Consider the following 19,453-nt stretch of genomic DNA (forward strand, 5'->3'; position numbering starts at 1 on the left):
AGAGTCCAATCTGTATCTTTTCTTGTCCCAATTAATTAAAATCCCTTCCAGAATCAGCCATCTAAACTTCACTCCTTTTTCAATTACTTTTCAGGTCAGGAATTGTTAGTCTCTTCGTGAATCTCTTATCTTCCTAGGGATCTGCTTCAACAGTAAAATTTCCTTTTCTTTGTAACGCAGAGGATCATCTCTCGCTCTTCTCAATATCTCATCTCTTATAGATTTTTTGACGAATCTAACATGTACTTCTCTAGGGACTTTATTTCTCCTCGCATAGCTTGAATTGACTTGAAATATCTGGTCTATCTCTCCTTCCATTTCCTGCTTCCCAATTTTCAGTGCTTCAGCCAATAGCTATGTCATCAAGTCCACGAGGTCCTCTTCCTTGTCTTCCATTATGTTTTGAAATCCTAAAAAATAAGATGCCTTTTCCATTTCCAAAACTGCCATTGAATCCTCCATTTGTCTATTTGCCTGCATCAGCCTCTGATTTTCATCTTTTATTTCTTCCATCTTCTGATCAGTCGCTACTGATTTGTCTTCTATTTTATGAATTCTTTGTTCATTCTTTGTAAACATCTGTTGGAAGCTTTCTAGTTGAGAGTTTATGTTATGTGAATTTCTTGATTCATTTTATCAAAGTTGTCTTTTGTCTCCTCATGATTTTTCCTTGTATCTTCTTTGTGAGAAGAGATTGCCTCTTGGATTGCTTGTAATGCTGCTTGCATCTCCTTCTGAAAACTGGTAGATTTTTCTTGTTGAAGCATTGCTTTGATTGATCTCTGATACACAGGGCTTGCAGAGGTGGAAGATGGGATTTAGGGTGTTTTCTTGCCAGTTTTAGCTAAATTCAGAACAGACATTTTTGTTTCCACCCCCCAAATCTTTTGTCAGCTCTAATACTTTTCCCAAATGCCTGCCTTAAACAAAACCATTAATCTTATGTTCAATACCACAATATCGTTTAAATTTGTCTTAAATAACTCTTATAGTTCTTGACTATAATCTCTGTAATCCAATACACTCCCCGAAAGAAAAGGGAGCACAAAGAAAAAAGATTTGTAATCCACTTCTGTTTGTGAGGCTCACTTCTGGAGCAGTTGTCCAAAATCCAGGGTTATCGCTCAGTCAGAATTTATAATCTGCAAGGTCCTACTATTCCAAGTTAATAGTTCATAGGGCCTTCTCCAAGGGAAATCACCAAAAGTTGAGCTTCCACTGTCCTTAAATAGTTCTGAGATTAAAAATCTATAATCCAATAGGCTCCTCAGGCAACAAGAAGAAAAAGGGGAAAAAAAGAAAAAGAAAAAAATTGGGGAGGGGAAAAAAGTTTATAATCCACTTCTATCTTCCAACACCAACTCTAACCAATTGTCCCAAAACCCATAGTTGCCAATCTGCCAACGTTATAATCCAAAATGTCTTACTGTTGATAGTTCTTTACTGTCTTTGAATGGTTTATAAAATTATAGGTCTTTGTAATTCAAAGAAGCCAGATGACTTCAACATAGTTTGTAGTTTTAGTTGTAAACCATCCTGCAGAAAAGACAGCCCAAGAAGTTTTTCTCTTTTTCTAGCTGCAATCTACAGGGCTATGAAGTTCAGAGATATCAAAGGATTTAGTCTGTTAGTCAGTTTAGTCTTGGGCTTCAGGCCAAGTTCCCTCACTCCAGACAAAATATAAACAGATCTTTTTTTTTTGCCACTAGATGTCATTAGGTGTCCATTTTGTAATTTCCCAGTGAGGATTTTTTTTATAAGGCTTTGCTCCAATACTCTCCAAGGAAGGTATTTTTTTAAAAAGTATTATAATCCCCAAACCCTTTTCTCTCTGCTGTGTCCAAATTAATTTTATAGTCTTCTCTATTTTCCCCTAAGAAAGCTTAAACTGCCGCTTTTATTCTGGGAGAAGGGGTAAAAAAAGGAAAAACCCCTCCCTTTAGTTCTGGGAGTTTCCTTGCTTTCAGGTCACTTTTTTCCAAGAACAGGTTTTAAAATCATAGGGGAAGGAAAATAATCTCACTCAGATTCAAACATGTTGCTCACGCTGGTTAGATGCTGCTTTTTTCTCCGGAGATCAGCAGCTTCCAACTGGTTGCATGGGCGTGGCCAGTCTTTCTCCTGTTGGTTCTGAGGGCTTCCTTGGATCAAGCAGGTTGACCGCCATCCTCCTGTGATCTACAAGGATCACCTCTTGCTTCGTCGCCTCTCTGGGGGGACTTCAGGCCCATTTTGAGCCTCCAGCAGGAAGAAATCGGGCACAGGAGGCAGAGCCCTGCTTCCTTACGTCTGTCTTACTGCGACATGAAAATCGGACAGTCACTAATGCAATTCTTTTTAACCACAATGGAATTCATGGTATGGTTTGCATGACATCCTAGACCTAGCCATGGAACAGCTTAAGAGGTTATGCAAATCAGGCTGTGCAGATTTTTATTCATTTTGGGCTGAGCACTAACTGCTTTCTTTTCTCTTTATTCTTCCAGTCAAAAAAGCCAAGTTTGATGGCCCACAAGGTGAGTTCCCACCTTTTCTCCTTTTTCTATGGGGAAATAAGACAAACTTAAGTTGGGGTTTCAAGTAAAGCTACTTCCCACTTAAGAGTGTCCCACTGGTCCAAACAATAAAATATTTACTATCCAATATCTAAGGAGCTGCCACAAAGAAGAGGGAGTCAGCCTATCCTCCAAAGCACCTGAAGGCAGAACAAGAAGCAGTGGATGGAAACTAATCAAGGAGAGAAGCAACCTAGAACTAAGGAGAAATTTCCTGACAGTTAGAACAATTAATCAGTGGAATAACTTGCTTCCAGAAGTTGTGGGTACTCCAACACTGGAGGTTTTAAGAAGAGACTAGACAGCCATTTGTCTGAAATGGTATAATAGGGTTTCTTGCCAGAGCAGGGGGTTGGACTAGATGACCTCCAAGGTCCCTTCCAACCTGCTATTCTATTAATTATGCAATGTGTTTATTATACAAGCAGTCCTTGACTTACAACCACAATAGGGACCAGAATGTCTGTTGCTATGGTGGTTGTTAAGTGAGTCACTCCTGATTTTACAACCTTTCTTGATATGGTTGTTAGGCAAATCACTGCTATTGTTAAGTGAAAATGCAGTTACTAAGCAAACCCGGCTTCCTGCCTTGATTTTGCTTGTCAGAAGCCGGCTGGGAAGGTTGCAAATGGCAATCATATGACCCTGGGCTGTTGCAACTGTTGTAAATACATGCCTGTTGCCAAATGCCCAAATTTTAATCACATGATTGTGGGGATGCTATGATGGCCTTATGTGTGAGGACCCGTCATTCAGTTCCATTATAACTTCAAATGTTCACTAAACAAATGGTTTACGTGTACTTATAATTCCCCTATAATCTCAGGGTAGCAAATGGGAGAGAAATGATCCTGCAGTGTCATTGATATCAATATGATGTAGAACAGACATGTCAAACACAAGGCCCGGGGGCCGGATCTGGCCCGCGAAGTGGTTTCATGTGGCCCGCAAAGCCATCCTGGAAAAAGTGAGGGAACAGCCCCCACTGCCTTGGCCCTGGCCCAGAGACCCTCCTTCTGCCAGAGACCCTCAGATCTGTCCCACTCCTGCTCAGGCCCCCATAGGCACCCTTGATGCGAACGATGTAGAGCTGGCCATGCCCACCCAATAGGCCATACGCACTCTAGCCACGCCCACCCAGTAGGCCATGCCCACCCAGGCCACGCCCACCCGGCCCCCTGAGGGCAACCACAATGCTGATGCGGCCCTCAATGAAATTGAGTTTGACACCCCTGATGTAGTATCTTCAAAATGTAATGGCAAATTAATAGCATGCGGCATTCATGATGCACGAAGCATTCATCTAAACACAGCATTTTAAATGTGGGAGAAGTAAGAGGCGTTTGAATGATCACGAATTTTTTGACATTTTTCTGAAACAATTGCTAGTTTCAGTACAGGCATGTGTTTAAGACCATTAATTGTCTGTGGAGGTGCAGATTGCTACACAATTGAAATTTAAACATTAACAGTGTGCTTGCCCTTAGTTTCATTCCACCATTCTTGTACACTGAAATAACTTCAGAACACGGAACCAGGTTACATATTAATGTCCTGCCCACACATTTCTTATGCTCAAGAGAGCTCAGAAGTCATAATTCTAGCAACATCTCAGTAATAATCCCTTCATTTGTAGACCCTTTTGTTAACTGTCTTCATGGAATCTTATTTCTGCATGACCTACTTATTTTATTTTATTTTTATTTTAATCCCATTTATATCCCGCCCTTCTCTGAAGACTCAGGGCGGCTTACAAGCTTAGCAGTAGCCTTCATTCTATGTATATGCCTGCTTATTAGGGCTTTCACACACACCCCAGCGGCATTATTACAAAGTCAGCTTATTGCCCCCAACAAGCTGGGTCCTCATTTTACCTACCTCGGAAGGATGGAAGGCTGAGTCAACCTTGAGCCTGGTGGGACGCGAACCTGCACTAATTGCAGGCAGCTGGTGTTACTTAAGGAGGCATTAGCCCACTGCTCCACCAAGGCTCCTTAATCATATATGAGCAGTTAGCCAAAGAACCATAAAATAGGTGGGAGAATATATCTTAATATTGAGAAGAAATAGCTAAAATGGTTAGAGGAAGAAAACAAAACATTTAGAAAGCAGCTTTTACCTTGGAATTTGGAGCAAACCCAGATTAAATACAGCCAGCCAGCCCTTGAAAACTCAAGGAATTATTACTGAGATGTTGCTAGAAGTGTGGCTTCTGAGCACTCCTGAGGATAAGAAATGGGTGGGCAGGACATTAGTATGTAACCTGGGTATGTTCTAAAGTTATTTCAATGTACAAGAATCAGCAGAAAAATATATCTGCATAAAATCTGATATGCTGACAGCCAAGACCTAATTTGTCTGAGTAATAAGTGCTATTCTTAGTTTTAAAGTAAGACCAATTAAGGAATGCAATTAGTTGGATTTCTCTGACTTAGAGACTCTTTTTACTGAACATCATGTGTCAGTAGGAAATCAACCCTTAACTTCTTGCAGATGGGGCTGAACAAGTATTGGTGGGTGCTTGGAATGGCAGGTTTAGCCACCTGCCAAGTCGCCTGGCTAACAGGTTGTAAGCACAATGCTCATGCCTATGACATGGCCAACTATTTCTGAACACAGGTCTAGGGCTCTCTTGAAAAAGTGTTAAACTCATGTCCAAAAGTAGCCCAAACACTGAAGCACAGAATAGCATGACTTTTGCAGGCATGGAAGAAGGGTGAAAGGTGAAGAAAGAGAGAATTAGTGACAATGAGCACCTCCTGAGTTTTGTCCTCAGTGACTACTTTTCCAATGGAATGGCAGGTCTAGGGCACTCTTGAAGAAGTGTTAAACTCATGTCCAAAAGTAGCCCAAACACTGAAGCACAGAATAGCATGACTTTTGCAGGCATGGAAGAAGGGTGAAAGGTGAAGAAAGAGAGAATTAGTGACAATGAGCACCTCCTGAGTTTTGTCCTCAGTGACTACTTTTCCAATGGAATGGCAGGACTGACAGTGAATAGCTATGGCTAGCAACATCCAATTGGAAATAGCCTCTGAAGGAGACAAACTGGCATGCACAAACCCAGAGTAATAAGAATAATAAAAATGTATAGCCTTGAGAAGCAGATGACAAATACTCATTGGTGACAGAACCAGAACATAGAGCTAATTTGAATCAGCTTTCTATGTGGTACAGACTTGCGAGGTGAGAAAAGGCTAAGTAGGGAAGTGGGTATTTCTATTGCTAAGCACATTGATTTGTGCTTAGATTGTAAGCCGCCCTGAGTCTTCGGAGAAGGGCAGGATATAAATGGGATTTAAAAAAAAAAATTCAGTACTGCATTTTTATTTGTTAGATTATGCTAAAGAATTTATATTAAATTTATATGATTTAGAAAAAAAATAAGTATGGAAAAGTTGGAATAACCCCTGGGTTATGCAGAGGAGTTACATGGAAGAAGACAAGGACTAAAAAAGGAAAAAGATTTTTTTTTCACAAGATCCGTTTTGCACAAGATAGATGCCCCTAATTGGGATTATTTTTTGAACAAAATAGATGCCAAATTTGGGTTAGATATAGTCATAGAGGATAATGCCATCAAAATCATTATTAAATATTCATTCCATGCCCAGGTATCTTAGTAGTAGACACTGAGGAACATGAGTGGGGAAGTGCTCTTGGTTTGTAGTTATGATCTCCTTGTGGTCTTCACATCAAGCATCTAGTTGGCCATTTCAGGAAGTACACTTTGAAATGCTGTGATTTAAAGGGAAAAGGGGAGAGGAAAAGAGAGGAAGTACTCAGAATTCATAAGCATTTTGAAAACCAGCTGTTGAATGGGGACAGTGTAATATTCTGATAAAATGTGCTAAACCAAAATCTTCCACATGCTTTCCCCCAATGCTGCTAATTGTGACATCCCATTTATATTCTCTATGTTTTCTTTTCTCTCTGGTAGAAAAATTCAACACATACGTGACCCTCAAAGTTCAGAATGTAAAGAGCACGACAATTGCAGTGCGAGGGAATCTTCCTTGCTGGGAACAAGATTTCATGTTGTAAGTTGGGATGGGGAATTGCACATTTAAAATGAACATTTAATTGAATCTAGGATTAAATCCACTTAACATAGGTTATTATTATTATTATTATTATTATTATTATTATTATTATTATTATTATTATTATTATTATTATTATTATTATTATTATTATTATTATTATTTGTATACCGCCCTTCTCCCGAAGGACTCAGGGCGGTGAACAGGGCAGTATATATTAAAAGACAAAGTACAAAGATTAAAAAAAGATTAAACAAATGCCCACAAATAAATTAAAACACATTAAAAGTAAGTTAAAACACATTAATAAAACCCAACCCCATCCCATCAGGCCAGCCCAGCTTGTTCAACACATACGTTAATTAGGTCTGGTACTAGAAATGTTGTACTGGTGGGCTTGGTGTTAAATGGATACGCTTATTTAAAATGTAACCAAGGAGTGACAAAGGACACTATTTACCTAAGTAAATTATTTTTAAAGTCAGTCATATTTGGGACAAAGCTTTTGAAGATGATGTATTATAATAATAAAATTATAAAAACCTCATTTTTTAAGGTTTCAATTTGTGCACAGCTAAGGTTTGTTACTGGATACGACCTGTAGCCATGTCCCTTACTTCCCTTAAGGACGGGCCCAATTGTTGGGACCCCGAGAGGTGGCTGGGCTTAAATACGGGCCTCTGGTGGAAATGTATTAAGAGGCCCCTAGTACATTTTTTAGCCGGTTGTTTTTAAAGGGTTAGGGAGGAGGGGGAATGGGAGGGAGGGGAGGCGGTTACACGGAGGGCCGTATCAATATCTGGGACCACGCCCCCGCTGTCTTCGAGCGGTGGCATGTTCCAATCCTCCGGTTAGTACTCTTTTGTCCGGGGGTGAGGGGGATCAGGACCCTGAGCTCAGACTGGTGTATTTTAATGCCAGATCCGTTGTGAACAAGGCTCCCCTCGTCCGGGAATTGATCGAGGAGGAACATGCGGATCTGGCGTGCATTACGGAGACCTGGTTGGGCCCAGAGGGCGGTGTCCCTCTGGTTGAACTGTGCCCTCCGGGTTTCTGTGTGCTACACCAGCCTCAGGCTCAGGGCAGGGGCGGTGGGGTGGCGGTGGTTATACGGGAGACCTTATGTCCGTGGGAGACCACTGTTGTCCAGATAGGCAGGAGTGAGTCCCTTCTCATGAGATGTGGCCCTCGGGCTCAGTTGGGCCTTTTGCTAACATACCTGGCGCCCAGCTGTGTAGCAATGGCCCTGCCTGAGCTGCTCGACACCCTCTCAGGGTTGACGGTGGAGTTTCCCAGATTTATTTATTTATTTATTTATTTATTTATTTATTTATTTATTTAATTTGTATACCGCCCTTCTCCCGAAGGACTCAGGGCGGTATACAAACTTATAGTTCTGGGCGACTTCAACCTGCCTTTACAAGGTCTTATCTCGCTGTGATGAGGTCTAATTACTTCGCTGCCCTCATCGCGTCCGCAGATAATCGCCCAGCCGCCCTGTTTAGGGTGACTCGCTCTCTCCTTAATCGGGAGATGAGGGAGGATCCCTTACAGGGACGGGCTGAGGAGTTTAGTCATCATCTGGACCGGTTTGGACTCTGACTGGGCAGAGTCAGGCATGGAGGAATCAAGCCGTCTTGAGCATGTTATCTGGACTGAGTTTGTTTCCCCCGATGATGTGGACAGGATCATGAGAAGGCTGAGCTCCACCACTTGTTTACTGGACCCGTGCCCCTCCTGGCTGGTTTATGCGACTCGGGAGGAGACACGAGGCTGGTTCCAGGCAGTAATATCTGCTTCTTTGAAGGAGGGTATCTTCCCTGCCGCCTTGAAGGAGGCGGTGGTGAGACCCCTCCTCAAGAAGCCTGCCCTGGACCCAGCTGTTTTAAATAACTACCGTCCGGTCTCCAACCTCCACTTTTTGGCGAAGGTTGTTGAGAGTGTGGTGGCGCATCAGCTTCCTCTGTTCCTGGAGGAAACTGATTATCTTGACCCGTACCAATCGGGTTTCAGGCCCGGGTACAGCACAGAGACAGCATTGGTCGCACTGGTGAATGATCTCTGGCGGGCTCGGGACAGGGGATGTTCGTCTGTCCTAGTCCTTTTAGATCTCTCAGCGGCTTTCGATACCATTGACCATGGTATCCTACTGCGGCATCTCAGGGGGTTGGGAGTGGGAGGCACTGTTTTGCGGTGGTTCTCCTCCTACCTTCTGGGCCGCTCGCAATCAGTGTTGACGGGTGGGCAGAGGTCCGCCCCAAGATCTCTCGTTTGTGGAGTCCCTCAGGGGTCGGTCCCCTCCTGTTCAACATCTACATGAAACCGCTGGGCGAGCTCATTTGTGGTTTCGGGGTGGGGTATCATCAGTACGCTGATGATACCCAACTTTTTCTTTCCACCCCGAACCAACCCAGTGATGCACTCGACGTGATGTCCCGTTGACTGGAGGTGGTCTGGGTTTGGATGGGGAGAAACAGGCTTCATCTCAATCCTGCCAAGACTGAGTGGCTGTGCATACCGGCATCTCGGGTTAACCAGGTTGTTCCATCACTAATGATGGGGGGTGAGGTGTTACCCCCCATCGATAGGGCTTGCAACTTGGGCGTCTTCTTGGATTCACGGCTCAATTTCGAAGACCATATAGGAGCCATGACCTGGGGGGCTTTTGCCCAGCTTCGTCTGGTGCGCCAGTTGCGGCCCTATCTGGACCGAGATGCCCTACGCACAGTCACCCATGCGCTTGTGACCTCCCGGCTAGACTACTGCAACGCTGTCTACATGGGGCTGCCCTCGAGGACCACGCAGAGGCTTCAACTGGTGCAGAATGCAGCCGCGCGAGTTGTTATGGGAGCTTCCCGATACTCCCGTGTAACACCTCTTCTCCGTGAGCTGCATTGGCTTCCGGTTGCCCTCTGGGTGAGATTCAAGGTGCTGGTAATGACCTATAAAGCTCTAAATGGCTTGGGTCCGGATTATCTAAGGGAACACCTGCTGCCGGCATCAACTTCCCATCGTCCTGTGCGCTCCCACAGGGAGGGCCTTCTCAGGGTGCCGGCGGTTAAGGAGTGCCGGCGGGTGATCCCCAGGGGGAGGGCATTCTCTGTGGGTGCGCCTGCCCTTTGGAATGAATTACCGGTGGAACTTCGGACCGCCCCCGATCTGCGTTCATTTCACCGGGACCTGAAAACCTGGTTTTTTGATCTATCAGGCCTGGACTGAAGGGGTTTTAGCTTTTAATATTGTTTTAATTGTTGGGCTTAATTAATTTAATCTATTTTAATTTTATACTATTTTTATATTGTATTTTATGTTGCCCTGTAAACCGCCCTGAGTCCTTCGGGAATAGGGCGGTATAAAAATTTAATTAAATAAATAAATAAAATAAATAAAATACTTCACCAGCAATAATAGTTATTTTTTTAGCTGTGCTTGTGATAAAAGCTCATGCAAAATTTCAGTCTCCTGCTTATGGAGGGTCTTGGATTAGAAGACCTCCAAGCTACCTTCCAATTCTCTTATTTCAAGACAGCATACCCCAAAATCATAGTTATTCTTGAGAAAACCCTGTTCCCAAGGTTCAACCAAACTAACCAATCTCAGAAGCTACCAGCAGGATCAGTAATTCCTCCAGTAATCTGAGTGTCTAAGATATGGACGGCTAAGTCTGTGCAATCCTTTGGATTTAATTTTGAAATAGGCAGTTGGGAGGTTCAGGACAACAGTTTGCTGCAAAGCAGCCTCATCATTTCTTGGAATCAAGTAACAGCTGTAAAGGCCAGACATGCAATCCAGGGAAAAGATATGGCTGTGTTAAAGAGCAGTAGATCTGTGCCACATTTGTGCTGATGTGCACTTCTGACCAACTTTTGGGAACTAAATCCAAAGCAATGTTCTGTAAATGTTAAGGGCCAAGTTCATGAATTTCAGTTCTTTCATTATTATCGGATGACAGTTTGGTTAAGGAAATGCTTGTTCTAGTTAGACCAGGGTTCTCCAAAGTGGTCAATATCGACCCCCAAAGGTCAATGAAAGTAGCCAAGGGGTCAATGTGATGATGATTAACTATTTGTTGATGAACAATCTGAAATTTCATGAGCGGGTTGATCAGCTGAAGAGTTTGGGAACACCTGAGTCAGAATCAGGGTGGGAGACATGGTGGAAATGGAGTAGGTAGATATCAGCTTTGGAGAAGGTTGCTCTAGCCCAGTCTAACAGATGTATCTCCCTCTTGCAGTGAGATTAATCGACTAGACCTTGGTTTGACAGTGGAAGTGTGGAACAAGGGTCTTATTTGGGACACCATGGTGGGCACGGTTTGGATCCCCTTAAGCACAATCCGCCAATCAAACGAGGTACGTATACAGCCAAATCTCTGGAGATCTTCTTGGTCTTTGAGTAAATTTGAGTCCCCTCCCCAACAGAACATGTTTGGATTTTATAGAAAAGCTAACAATACAATGATAGTGAAAAGCTTTCTTCCTGTGCAGGCTTCCTCAGCCTTGTGCCTTCTAGATGTGGGGGATTGTAGTTTCCAGAATCTTCTTTTGACTATTTTTTTATCCTCATCTTGGAAAAAGTATTGCCAAGCAGGTTGAAATACAGAACAGTGCTGCCCCAACTGATCCAGGAAGTATGTGAAGCTTCTTCATAAGGAAAGATAAAGGCATTTGTTGAGGAAACAAAGTCAGTTGGGTAGTGCTTCCCTTCCTTCCTTCCTTCCTTCCTTCCTTCCTTCCTTCCTTCCTTCCTCCCCTCCCCTCCCCTCCCCTCCCCTCCCCTCCCCCCTCCTTTTCCTTTCTTCCTTTCCTTCCTTTCTTTCTGCAATTGCTAGGCTACCAGGAAGGAGAAGGATATCAGTGTTTGAGAGACATGATGGTTTCATGTTACTTCCAGTATTGATTTGATGGGCCAAATATGGTTGAAGGGGAAAGAAGCAAAGATGCTGCTGTGCTCTTCTCAGAAACATAGCAAGCATGTTGGACAAGAAGATGCAAGATTAGACTGATGAAAGGACAATTTGTCTCTTTCTTTCTTCTTCCCCTAGGATGGCCCAGGAGAGTGGCTGACTCTTGATTCTCAAGTCATCATGACAGATAATGAGATATCTGGGACCAAAGACCCCACTTTCCACCGTATCCTCTTGGACACCCGCTTTGAACTCCCACTCGGTAGGATATGTTGCAAGCAGTGGGTGTCTCTGTGTGACAGAATGCAATTTTTCCCTGCCTTATAAAGAATAAGATTTTTAATGCACATTTATAAATCTATATAAGGTAAAGGTAAAGGTTCCCCCGCACACGCGTGCTAGTCATTTCCGACTCTAGGGGCCGGTGCTCATCTCCGTTTCAAAGCCGAAGAGCCAGCGCTTGTCCGAGGACCTCTCCGTGGTCATGTGGCCGGCATGACTAGACGCCAAAGGCGCACGGAACGCTGTTACCTTCCCACCGTAGTGGTCCCTATTTTTCTACTTGCATTTTTACATGCTTTCGAACTGCTAGGTTGGCAGAAGCTGGGACGAGTAACAGGCGCTCACTCTGCTACACGGCACTCGGGATTCGACCCGCCAAACTGCCGACCTTCTGATCAACAAGCTCAGCGTACTAACCCACTGAGCCACCGCGTCCCTATAAATCTATATACAGTACCTTATATATTTCAAATAAGATGAGAATTTTCGGTGTCAAAATATACCCCCAAATTAGGTTGACTTGTCTACAGGTGGTGCATTTTTCACAATATTTTGATTAAAAATTAAAGGGTCAGTTTATCTATGGATTATCTGAGATATACTATTCATCTTGCAAACATCTGCTTTTCCTGTTGCAGAATTTTGGATGCAGAAGAAATATGTATTACATCAATGCAATTTCTGATTTTTCTGGTATTGATTATTGCCTCAAAGGTCTCCCAATTCTTAGTTCATCAATAATAGCATGGGAGGCAGCCAAGCTCACCCATACTTCTTTGGGCACCTATCGCTTGTTTGTCCCTCCTGGCTTTTAAAAAAATAATATACCTTTAAATAAAAATTGGAATGCTGTAGAATAATCTTTATTTTCAAGAATGAGCCCTACCCATTTTGTGAGAAAAATAAGTTGGGAAGTCATGAAGGTGCCTGGAAAAGAGCAAAAATGAGTGGGTGCAATTACATGGATGTCTCCATGCAGTGTTTTGGGCAACAGTCTTGGAAAAAGCTTATAGTTTTGGGCAATAGTAGTGGAAAAAGCTTATAGTTGGGATGTATTTGAACTTAAACAGGTAGTCCTTGACTTACAATCACAATTGAGCCCAAAATTTCTGTTGCTAAGCGAGACAGTTTTAAATGGGTTTTGCCCTATTTTATAGCCTTTTTGCCACTTTTATTAAGTGAATCACTGCAGTTCAGTTAGTAACACAGTTGTTAAGTGAATCTGGCTTCCTCTTTGACTTTACTTATCAGAAAAAAGTCACAAAAGTTGATCACATGATCCCAGGACACTGTAACTATCACATATATGAACCAGTTACCAAGTATCTGAATTTTGATCATGTGACCATGTGGATGCTGCTATGATCATAAGTGTAAAAACAATCATAAGTCACACTTATCAGTGCCATTGTAACTTTGAATGGTCTTTAAACAAAAGGTTGTAAGTTGAGGACTACCGATATTTATTTATTTATCGAATTTATATGGCCGCCCATCTCAAGAAGTGATTCTGTGTAGCGAACAAAGCTAAAAGAAAATAAAAAACAATTATAAACAGTACAAAAGTTAAATTACACAGTAGCTGAGCAAGATCACCCAAATGACTAATATAACCATGAACCAGGTTCTTGTTACCCCATCAGAGCCCCAGGCCCAGGGATAGAGCTGATGGTGTAACAAGGACATGCCCATCCTGCCTGATGGGATGAGACAGGTTGACCTGACATCCTACCAAGGCAGGAATTGTAACAGAGGGAACAGGCAGCATCCTTAAAACTCTGCAGTTTGTAACTAATGATATTCTGCTTAGCAGCCATTTTGGAATAGGCCTGTCCCCATCAGCAGCCATTTTAGAAAACACCCACAGGGCATTCTCCAAATTCAAAGTGTTTATAGGTAAAGGTAAAGGTTCCCCCGCACATGCGTGCTAGTCGTTTCTGACTCTAGGGGCCGGTGCTCATCTCCGTTTCAAAGCCAAAGAGCCAGCGCTTGTCCAAGGGCGTCTCCGTGGTCATGTGGCCGGCATGACTAGACGCCAAAGGAGCACGGAATGCTGTTACCTTCCCACCGTAGTGGTCCCTATTTTTCTACTTGCATTTTTACGTGCTTTAGAACTGCTAGGTTGGCAGAAGCTGGGACGAGTAACAGGCGCTCACTCTGTTACGCGGCACTCGGGATTCGACCCGCCAAACTGCCGACCTTCTGATCTTATACCCAGCAGTAAAAGGTTGGGCAGTATGATACTGATTCTCCACATATACAAATCCAATTAGGTATTTTTTTTCCTCATGAGCATTTGCAACAGGCTGGGTCAAAAAAAAAAGAGTCAAGGGTGGCTTTGCTCACTCAGGCACTGTCGCCATCTTGTCTTTTTTTAACCTCTTCCCATGAACATCAGTAATAGGACTGTATTTTAAAAATGTGATCTCACAAATGTGACCTAATAGGTGGCTCTAAAAAAAAAGTTAGACCACTTGATTTTGCTAAGGGGGCTCTGTTAAGCTGAAAAATCTTCCACTTTTTCCCCCTTCTTGCAGATATTCCTGAAGAAGAGGCACGGTATTGGGTCAAGGAGCTAGAGCGGCTGAATGCTATGCGAGACCAAGATGATGTAAGTATGTGTGAATGAGTGGATGGGTATTTCTGAGAATTTGAAAAGTGCATCAGCTGTTCTATTTTTGCCTCCAAAAATCATCACACTTTAATTTCTGCCTGAAGTTGATTGCTCTCATAACAACATAAAATGGTATCCTTCTGGATGCATTCACAGGATTTGAGGGTGTTGTGCTCATTTACCTCCTCTTTCTGGGGTTGATTCCAATTGGCGGTGATTGGAGGGGAGAGATCCTGCCCCTACGACTGGTAGTCCTCCACATATAGCATTCATTTAGTGACTGTTCAAAGTTATAACAGCACTGGAAAAAATGACTTATGGCTGATCCTCACATTGATGACCTTTGCTGCATCCCCAGGTTCATATGATCAAAATTCAGATGCTTGGCAATTGGCTTGTATTTATGACGGTTGCAGCATCCTGGTGTCACATGATTGCCATTTATGACCTTCCCAGTCAGCTTCTGATAAGCAAAGTCTGGGGGGGGGAAATGGATTCACTTAATGACTGTGTGTTTCATTTAACAACTGCAGTGATTCACTTAACAACCATGGGAAAAAAGGTTATAAAATCTGGTGTGCCTCACTTAATAATTGTCTTACTTATTAACAGAAATTCCGGTCTCAATTGTGGTTGTACGTTGAGGATTACTTATATGGGATGCCACATAGATTGGTGCTCTCTTGTCTCCTATTTAACATCGACACGAGACCCTTGGTGATGCCATGGGGACCCAACTGTTTATCTCTGCTCCTGGTGAATTAAGAAATGCTGTGGATGTCCTATCTCAGTATGTGGAGACTGTGAGGGTCTGGATAAGCTTCAGCTGAACCCTGACAACACTGAGTGGTTTTGGGTTTTAGGGCCCTGTGGTTCTAGAACAGGGGTGTCAAACTCGCAACATTGCGTGACGTGTCGCGACGTATTGTGACTTTTTTGCCATTGCCGGCAATGGGGTGGGTGCGGTTTCACTATGATACATCTGGCCCATGGGCTGGCTGCACTGACCCAAGCAGATCCCCTGCACAATCTGGGGATCCTCCTGGATTCATGACTCCTGCTCAAAGAGCAGGTGGAAGTTGTGGCTAGGAGGGCCTTTGCACAACTTCATATTGTGCACCAGACGTGTGCTGTTCCTGGTAAAGTCCAAAATGGAACCAAGTGCCTTGGCTCTCATTGTCAAAAATTCTCTTTCCAAATGAAGTGTTTTTTTATTTAACTATTTTCCTCTCCATTTTCCCCCATGTACCGCTGGTTTCAGCTCTTGCTTTGGAGCTCCCAAATCAGAGGGGCTTGAGAAAAAGGATGCCAGTGCTTCTCAGACAGATTCTAATCTTTGTGCTTTTTTCTTCTGCTCTTCATCCTGGGAGAAGCAGGAGAAGCCGCTTCCAGTCCCCGGCTCACAGTGCTGTAAGTGTTTCTTTGATTTGGGGAGGTTGGGTGTATGAAATTTCCTAATTTCTGCTGCAAATTAGGGTTGGCATATGAAACGTTCCCTTCACATTTTCCCCGAGAAAGATGAATTTCCCCCCCCCTCCTTTTTTGGGTGGAGTATTTGGAAACCAATGTTTCATTCGAAGATTAATGAGGGTTTGGCCCAAGACAGCTGTTTACAGTTTGGTCAATGAAAGCTTCATCCTTTCTTCCTATCCCTTCCCTCTGTGTCTTCCTAATACCATTTCTTCCCTTATGTCTTCCTACCCTTATAAGGAGATCTGTTGGGTGATGGGTGCATGGGCTAGAAGGCAGATGTTGGGGACTGAAAGGTAAAAGGGATTTCCAGAGACCATTTAAAGAAAAACAGCCCATTTAACTCCATCCTGGAAAATAGCCTATTCTCTTAGTTAGAAAAAGATTTCTAATTGAACCTTTGAACTGCTTACAACACAACTCAAGAATATAAGGAAAGCCAATATGAACCTATACTATAGAAGAACTCTGCTAGATCAAATGTAAATAGCTCATCAAACAAGCACCTGACAGTTGATAGCCAGATACCCTCATGGGAAGCTCACAGGCAGGGTGGAAACAGATTAATCTTGCTAGTAATAGATTGGTGCAGGTTTTCACAGCCAGTTGGACAGTGTTGAACCTCAGGGTTTAGTGTCCATAATCTAGAGAACCTACTTCCTTTCATTGACACCTGTGGGTTGTATATTCATAGGCAGTGTAGTCCATTATACAGACTACACACATCTGAGCAGAGAGCAATATAGCCAGATGTTCTGACTTCTGATTGGCTTTCAGTTGAGTTAGTTTCAAATTGGTGCAAGTTAGTGAGAACTCATATTGGTTCTTTGTTGGACCTGTCAGGACTGGACACAGAATCCAAAGATTCCAGCCACAGTTGTCAGCAAAATATCAAGAAATCTGTTCTCTAGAGTCTCTAGCCCATGGTCACTAAAGCCCAACAATCTTGCTAATCTTCAGCTTTTAATCAGGAGAAGTGAACTGCTCTTGTATATTGTGACTGCATTATATATTATGATTAATAGCTATTGAAAGATGTACTGTCCATAATATATAAACCGATGCAAACTCAGCCCCTATTGATCAGGCTAAGGAGCCATCTTGCTTCTATTATTAATACTGAATAAGCTGTTCTCAAAATCTTACTCCTCAATGCCTGAATCCCACAATTCATTCCTTCTTCACTTTTTTGTAAGTAGGATGTAATAGGATGTAAACCAACAGGATGTAATTTCATTTCATTTCTGTTACATCTTCCTTGCAATAAACTCAGATCCACTCAGTCAGGGATCCTATTATTCATAAATGAACTTTTTAAACACTATATAGACTGGGAAATTGATTTTTCAGTGACATCACTGAGACATGTGGGAACAAAGTGTGTTTTAAAGAAGCACACACCGTTATCGTCTTGACAAGTTTCCATAGCTCTACTTTATAATTAGTTAAAATGGTTAGCTAACCAGGTAGCCTTTTTATAAATAATGCTCCTTTCAGGCATATCTTAAGGATGCCTGCCTCTCCAATAATATGGAGTGAGAAATTCTGATGAGCAGACAAAGATTAGGATAGAGTCCCACCCCTTTGGAACACATTGAAAAGAAGGGTTCTTGTACTTTGCAGAATCCACCTCTCTAGATACTGCTGGTTACAAATGCTATTAGAATTTCCAGCAGCCATCTTGATTTCTTTTTACTGCCAATCCTGAAAATGCTCTGCTTCCTCTTCTATTTGTGTGCCCTATTTTATTTTAAAGCTTTCTCAAGCTACTAGTGCTCTTCATCTCTTACAACTGTGCATTGCATGCATTTCTTACCAGAGTTCTTAGGAGGGCAGATAATATCACACAGTTGAAGACAGAGGTGAGTGAGAAATAGGTCAGAATCTATTGGTATATCGCTTGGGAATATGTAGTAGACATGCTGCAAATTCCTAGATTCAAAATATGCTAAAAAATATTCTGTTCAGCTATGCGAAGTACTGCATATGCCTTTTTGGATCTGTCTATGTTTGGCAGATTTTAAAATCTACTAAAGAACAAAGCAGATGCACAGATCCATTAATTCTGATGTTTTCCCATCCCAGCTTCAATACATTTTGGGGGGGAAATGAATGGAATAATTTTGGAGAGCTTGGTGCTATTAAGGCAGTGTTTCTCAATCTTGGCAACTTTAAGATATGTGGACTTCAATTCCCAAATTTCTCAGCCAGTACCTCTTAAAGTTGCCAAGGCTGAGAAATACTGGGGTACAGGAACTTCCATGTTCAGAAGCAACATAGCTGTAAGACTAGAACATTGTTTCTTAACTTTGGCAACTTTAAACTGGGTGGAAAACAATTCCCAGAATATCCCAAGCCACCATGCTGGCTGGGGAATTCTGGGGCTTGATTTTTACACAGTATAAAGTTGCCAAGGTTGAGAAACACTAGATCAGAAGATAAGAATAATGTGGAAAGGCTCTTCCCTGTCTATTAAGAGCAGGCCACATCCCAGTGTCCTTTTTTAAAAAAAAATAAAATGTAGCTAAGAGGTACAAAATAAAGATAAGGTGATACCACCAAAATGAATGAGGCAGGGAACTTTTTTGTTAATCATAGTCTTCAATCTTACCATATTTATTAATCTTAAAAGCTTGCATACTTCTTTCTCTATTCCACCCCAATCTAGTGGTAAATCAAGTTTTTAAATTTAGTTAATCATACTCCTGAATCTGCTAATTTCACTACATTAAACAAAAACTGTTCCTGAGAATTGTAGTTCTCTGCTATTTGCTGTCGGAATTTGAAAGTGCAATTTCAAAGGGTTGCAAAAACTGGGGGTCAACACCCCACCCCAAACTGCAGATTGTCCCTGCCTGCTTTTATATGTTTGTTAGCTTCCAAAGTGCATCTGGATGTAGAATTTATACCTCCCCTTCCCTACAACCTCCTCTTCCCTCTAGGGTTAGAATGACTAAGTATACAGTATTTAGAATTGGCCTGTCTCTTAAAGGGACATGTCTTCTTGGCTTTTATTTTGTAGGCAACTGGAATTATTTTGGCTGGGGAGATCAACAAAGTAAGTATGCGATTCTGATCCTGTACCCTCCCACTTCACTCTGTGGCATTCTTAAATATTTTCCTATTATTTCCTCTCCAGGGGGAGGAGGTATGGGTCAAATCTAATATGGCCCACCTTTTCATCTGGAGGTCAAGAGATGAAACAGGTATTTTGAGGTAGTGAGCTGGATCAATAATGACAACAATTTTTTTGCATAGTTAGCAGATATTCAAATTACAGTATATACCTTTAAAGCTAGAATAGCCTCACATGCCACTTAAGATTTAGGCTCTTGACTTGAGACTTTAAATTCTATCCTCCAGAAGCCTTTGGTATTACTTACTAGACTCCAGATAAAGACAGTGAACTGGAGAAGTACTGTCTAAAATTCTTTAGTGAATTCAATGCAGTGATTAAATATGAACTGGGGACTTTCTGATCCTAGGAAGACATTAGTAGACATGAGTTGTTCCTCCTCAGAGGCTTGTCTGTAGCTAAAAAACTATTGATGCCTAGAAACCAGAACTAGCTTTAGTCAACATT

At 42.4% G+C, this 19,453-nt stretch overlaps 1 protein-coding gene across 1 annotated transcript in view; it reads left to right on the forward strand.

The window, feature by feature from the left end:
* Nucleotides 1-19,453, forward strand: part of UNC13A (unc-13 homolog A) — a gene marked incomplete at both ends in the record, with an annotated part of 151,259 nt that overhangs the window by 39,554 nt on the left and 92,252 nt on the right. Inside the window, 7 exons of the mRNA XM_081312539.1 lie at nucleotides 2,487-2,516; nucleotides 6,496-6,595; nucleotides 10,833-10,950; nucleotides 11,643-11,766; nucleotides 14,324-14,397; nucleotides 15,777-15,810; nucleotides 18,893-18,928. Coding sequence (XP_081168665.1) covers nucleotides 2,487-2,516; nucleotides 6,496-6,595; nucleotides 10,833-10,950; nucleotides 11,643-11,766; nucleotides 14,324-14,397; nucleotides 15,777-15,810; nucleotides 18,893-18,928 — 516 coding nt within the window. The remainder of the gene's footprint in view (nucleotides 1-2,486; nucleotides 2,517-6,495; nucleotides 6,596-10,832; nucleotides 10,951-11,642; nucleotides 11,767-14,323; nucleotides 14,398-15,776; nucleotides 15,811-18,892; nucleotides 18,929-19,453) is intronic.

This window comes from Vipera berus (assembly GCF_964194415.1).
Source record: "Vipera berus genome assembly, chromosome: 1".
Taxonomy (NCBI): Eukaryota; Metazoa; Chordata; class Lepidosauria; order Squamata; family Viperidae; genus Vipera; species Vipera berus.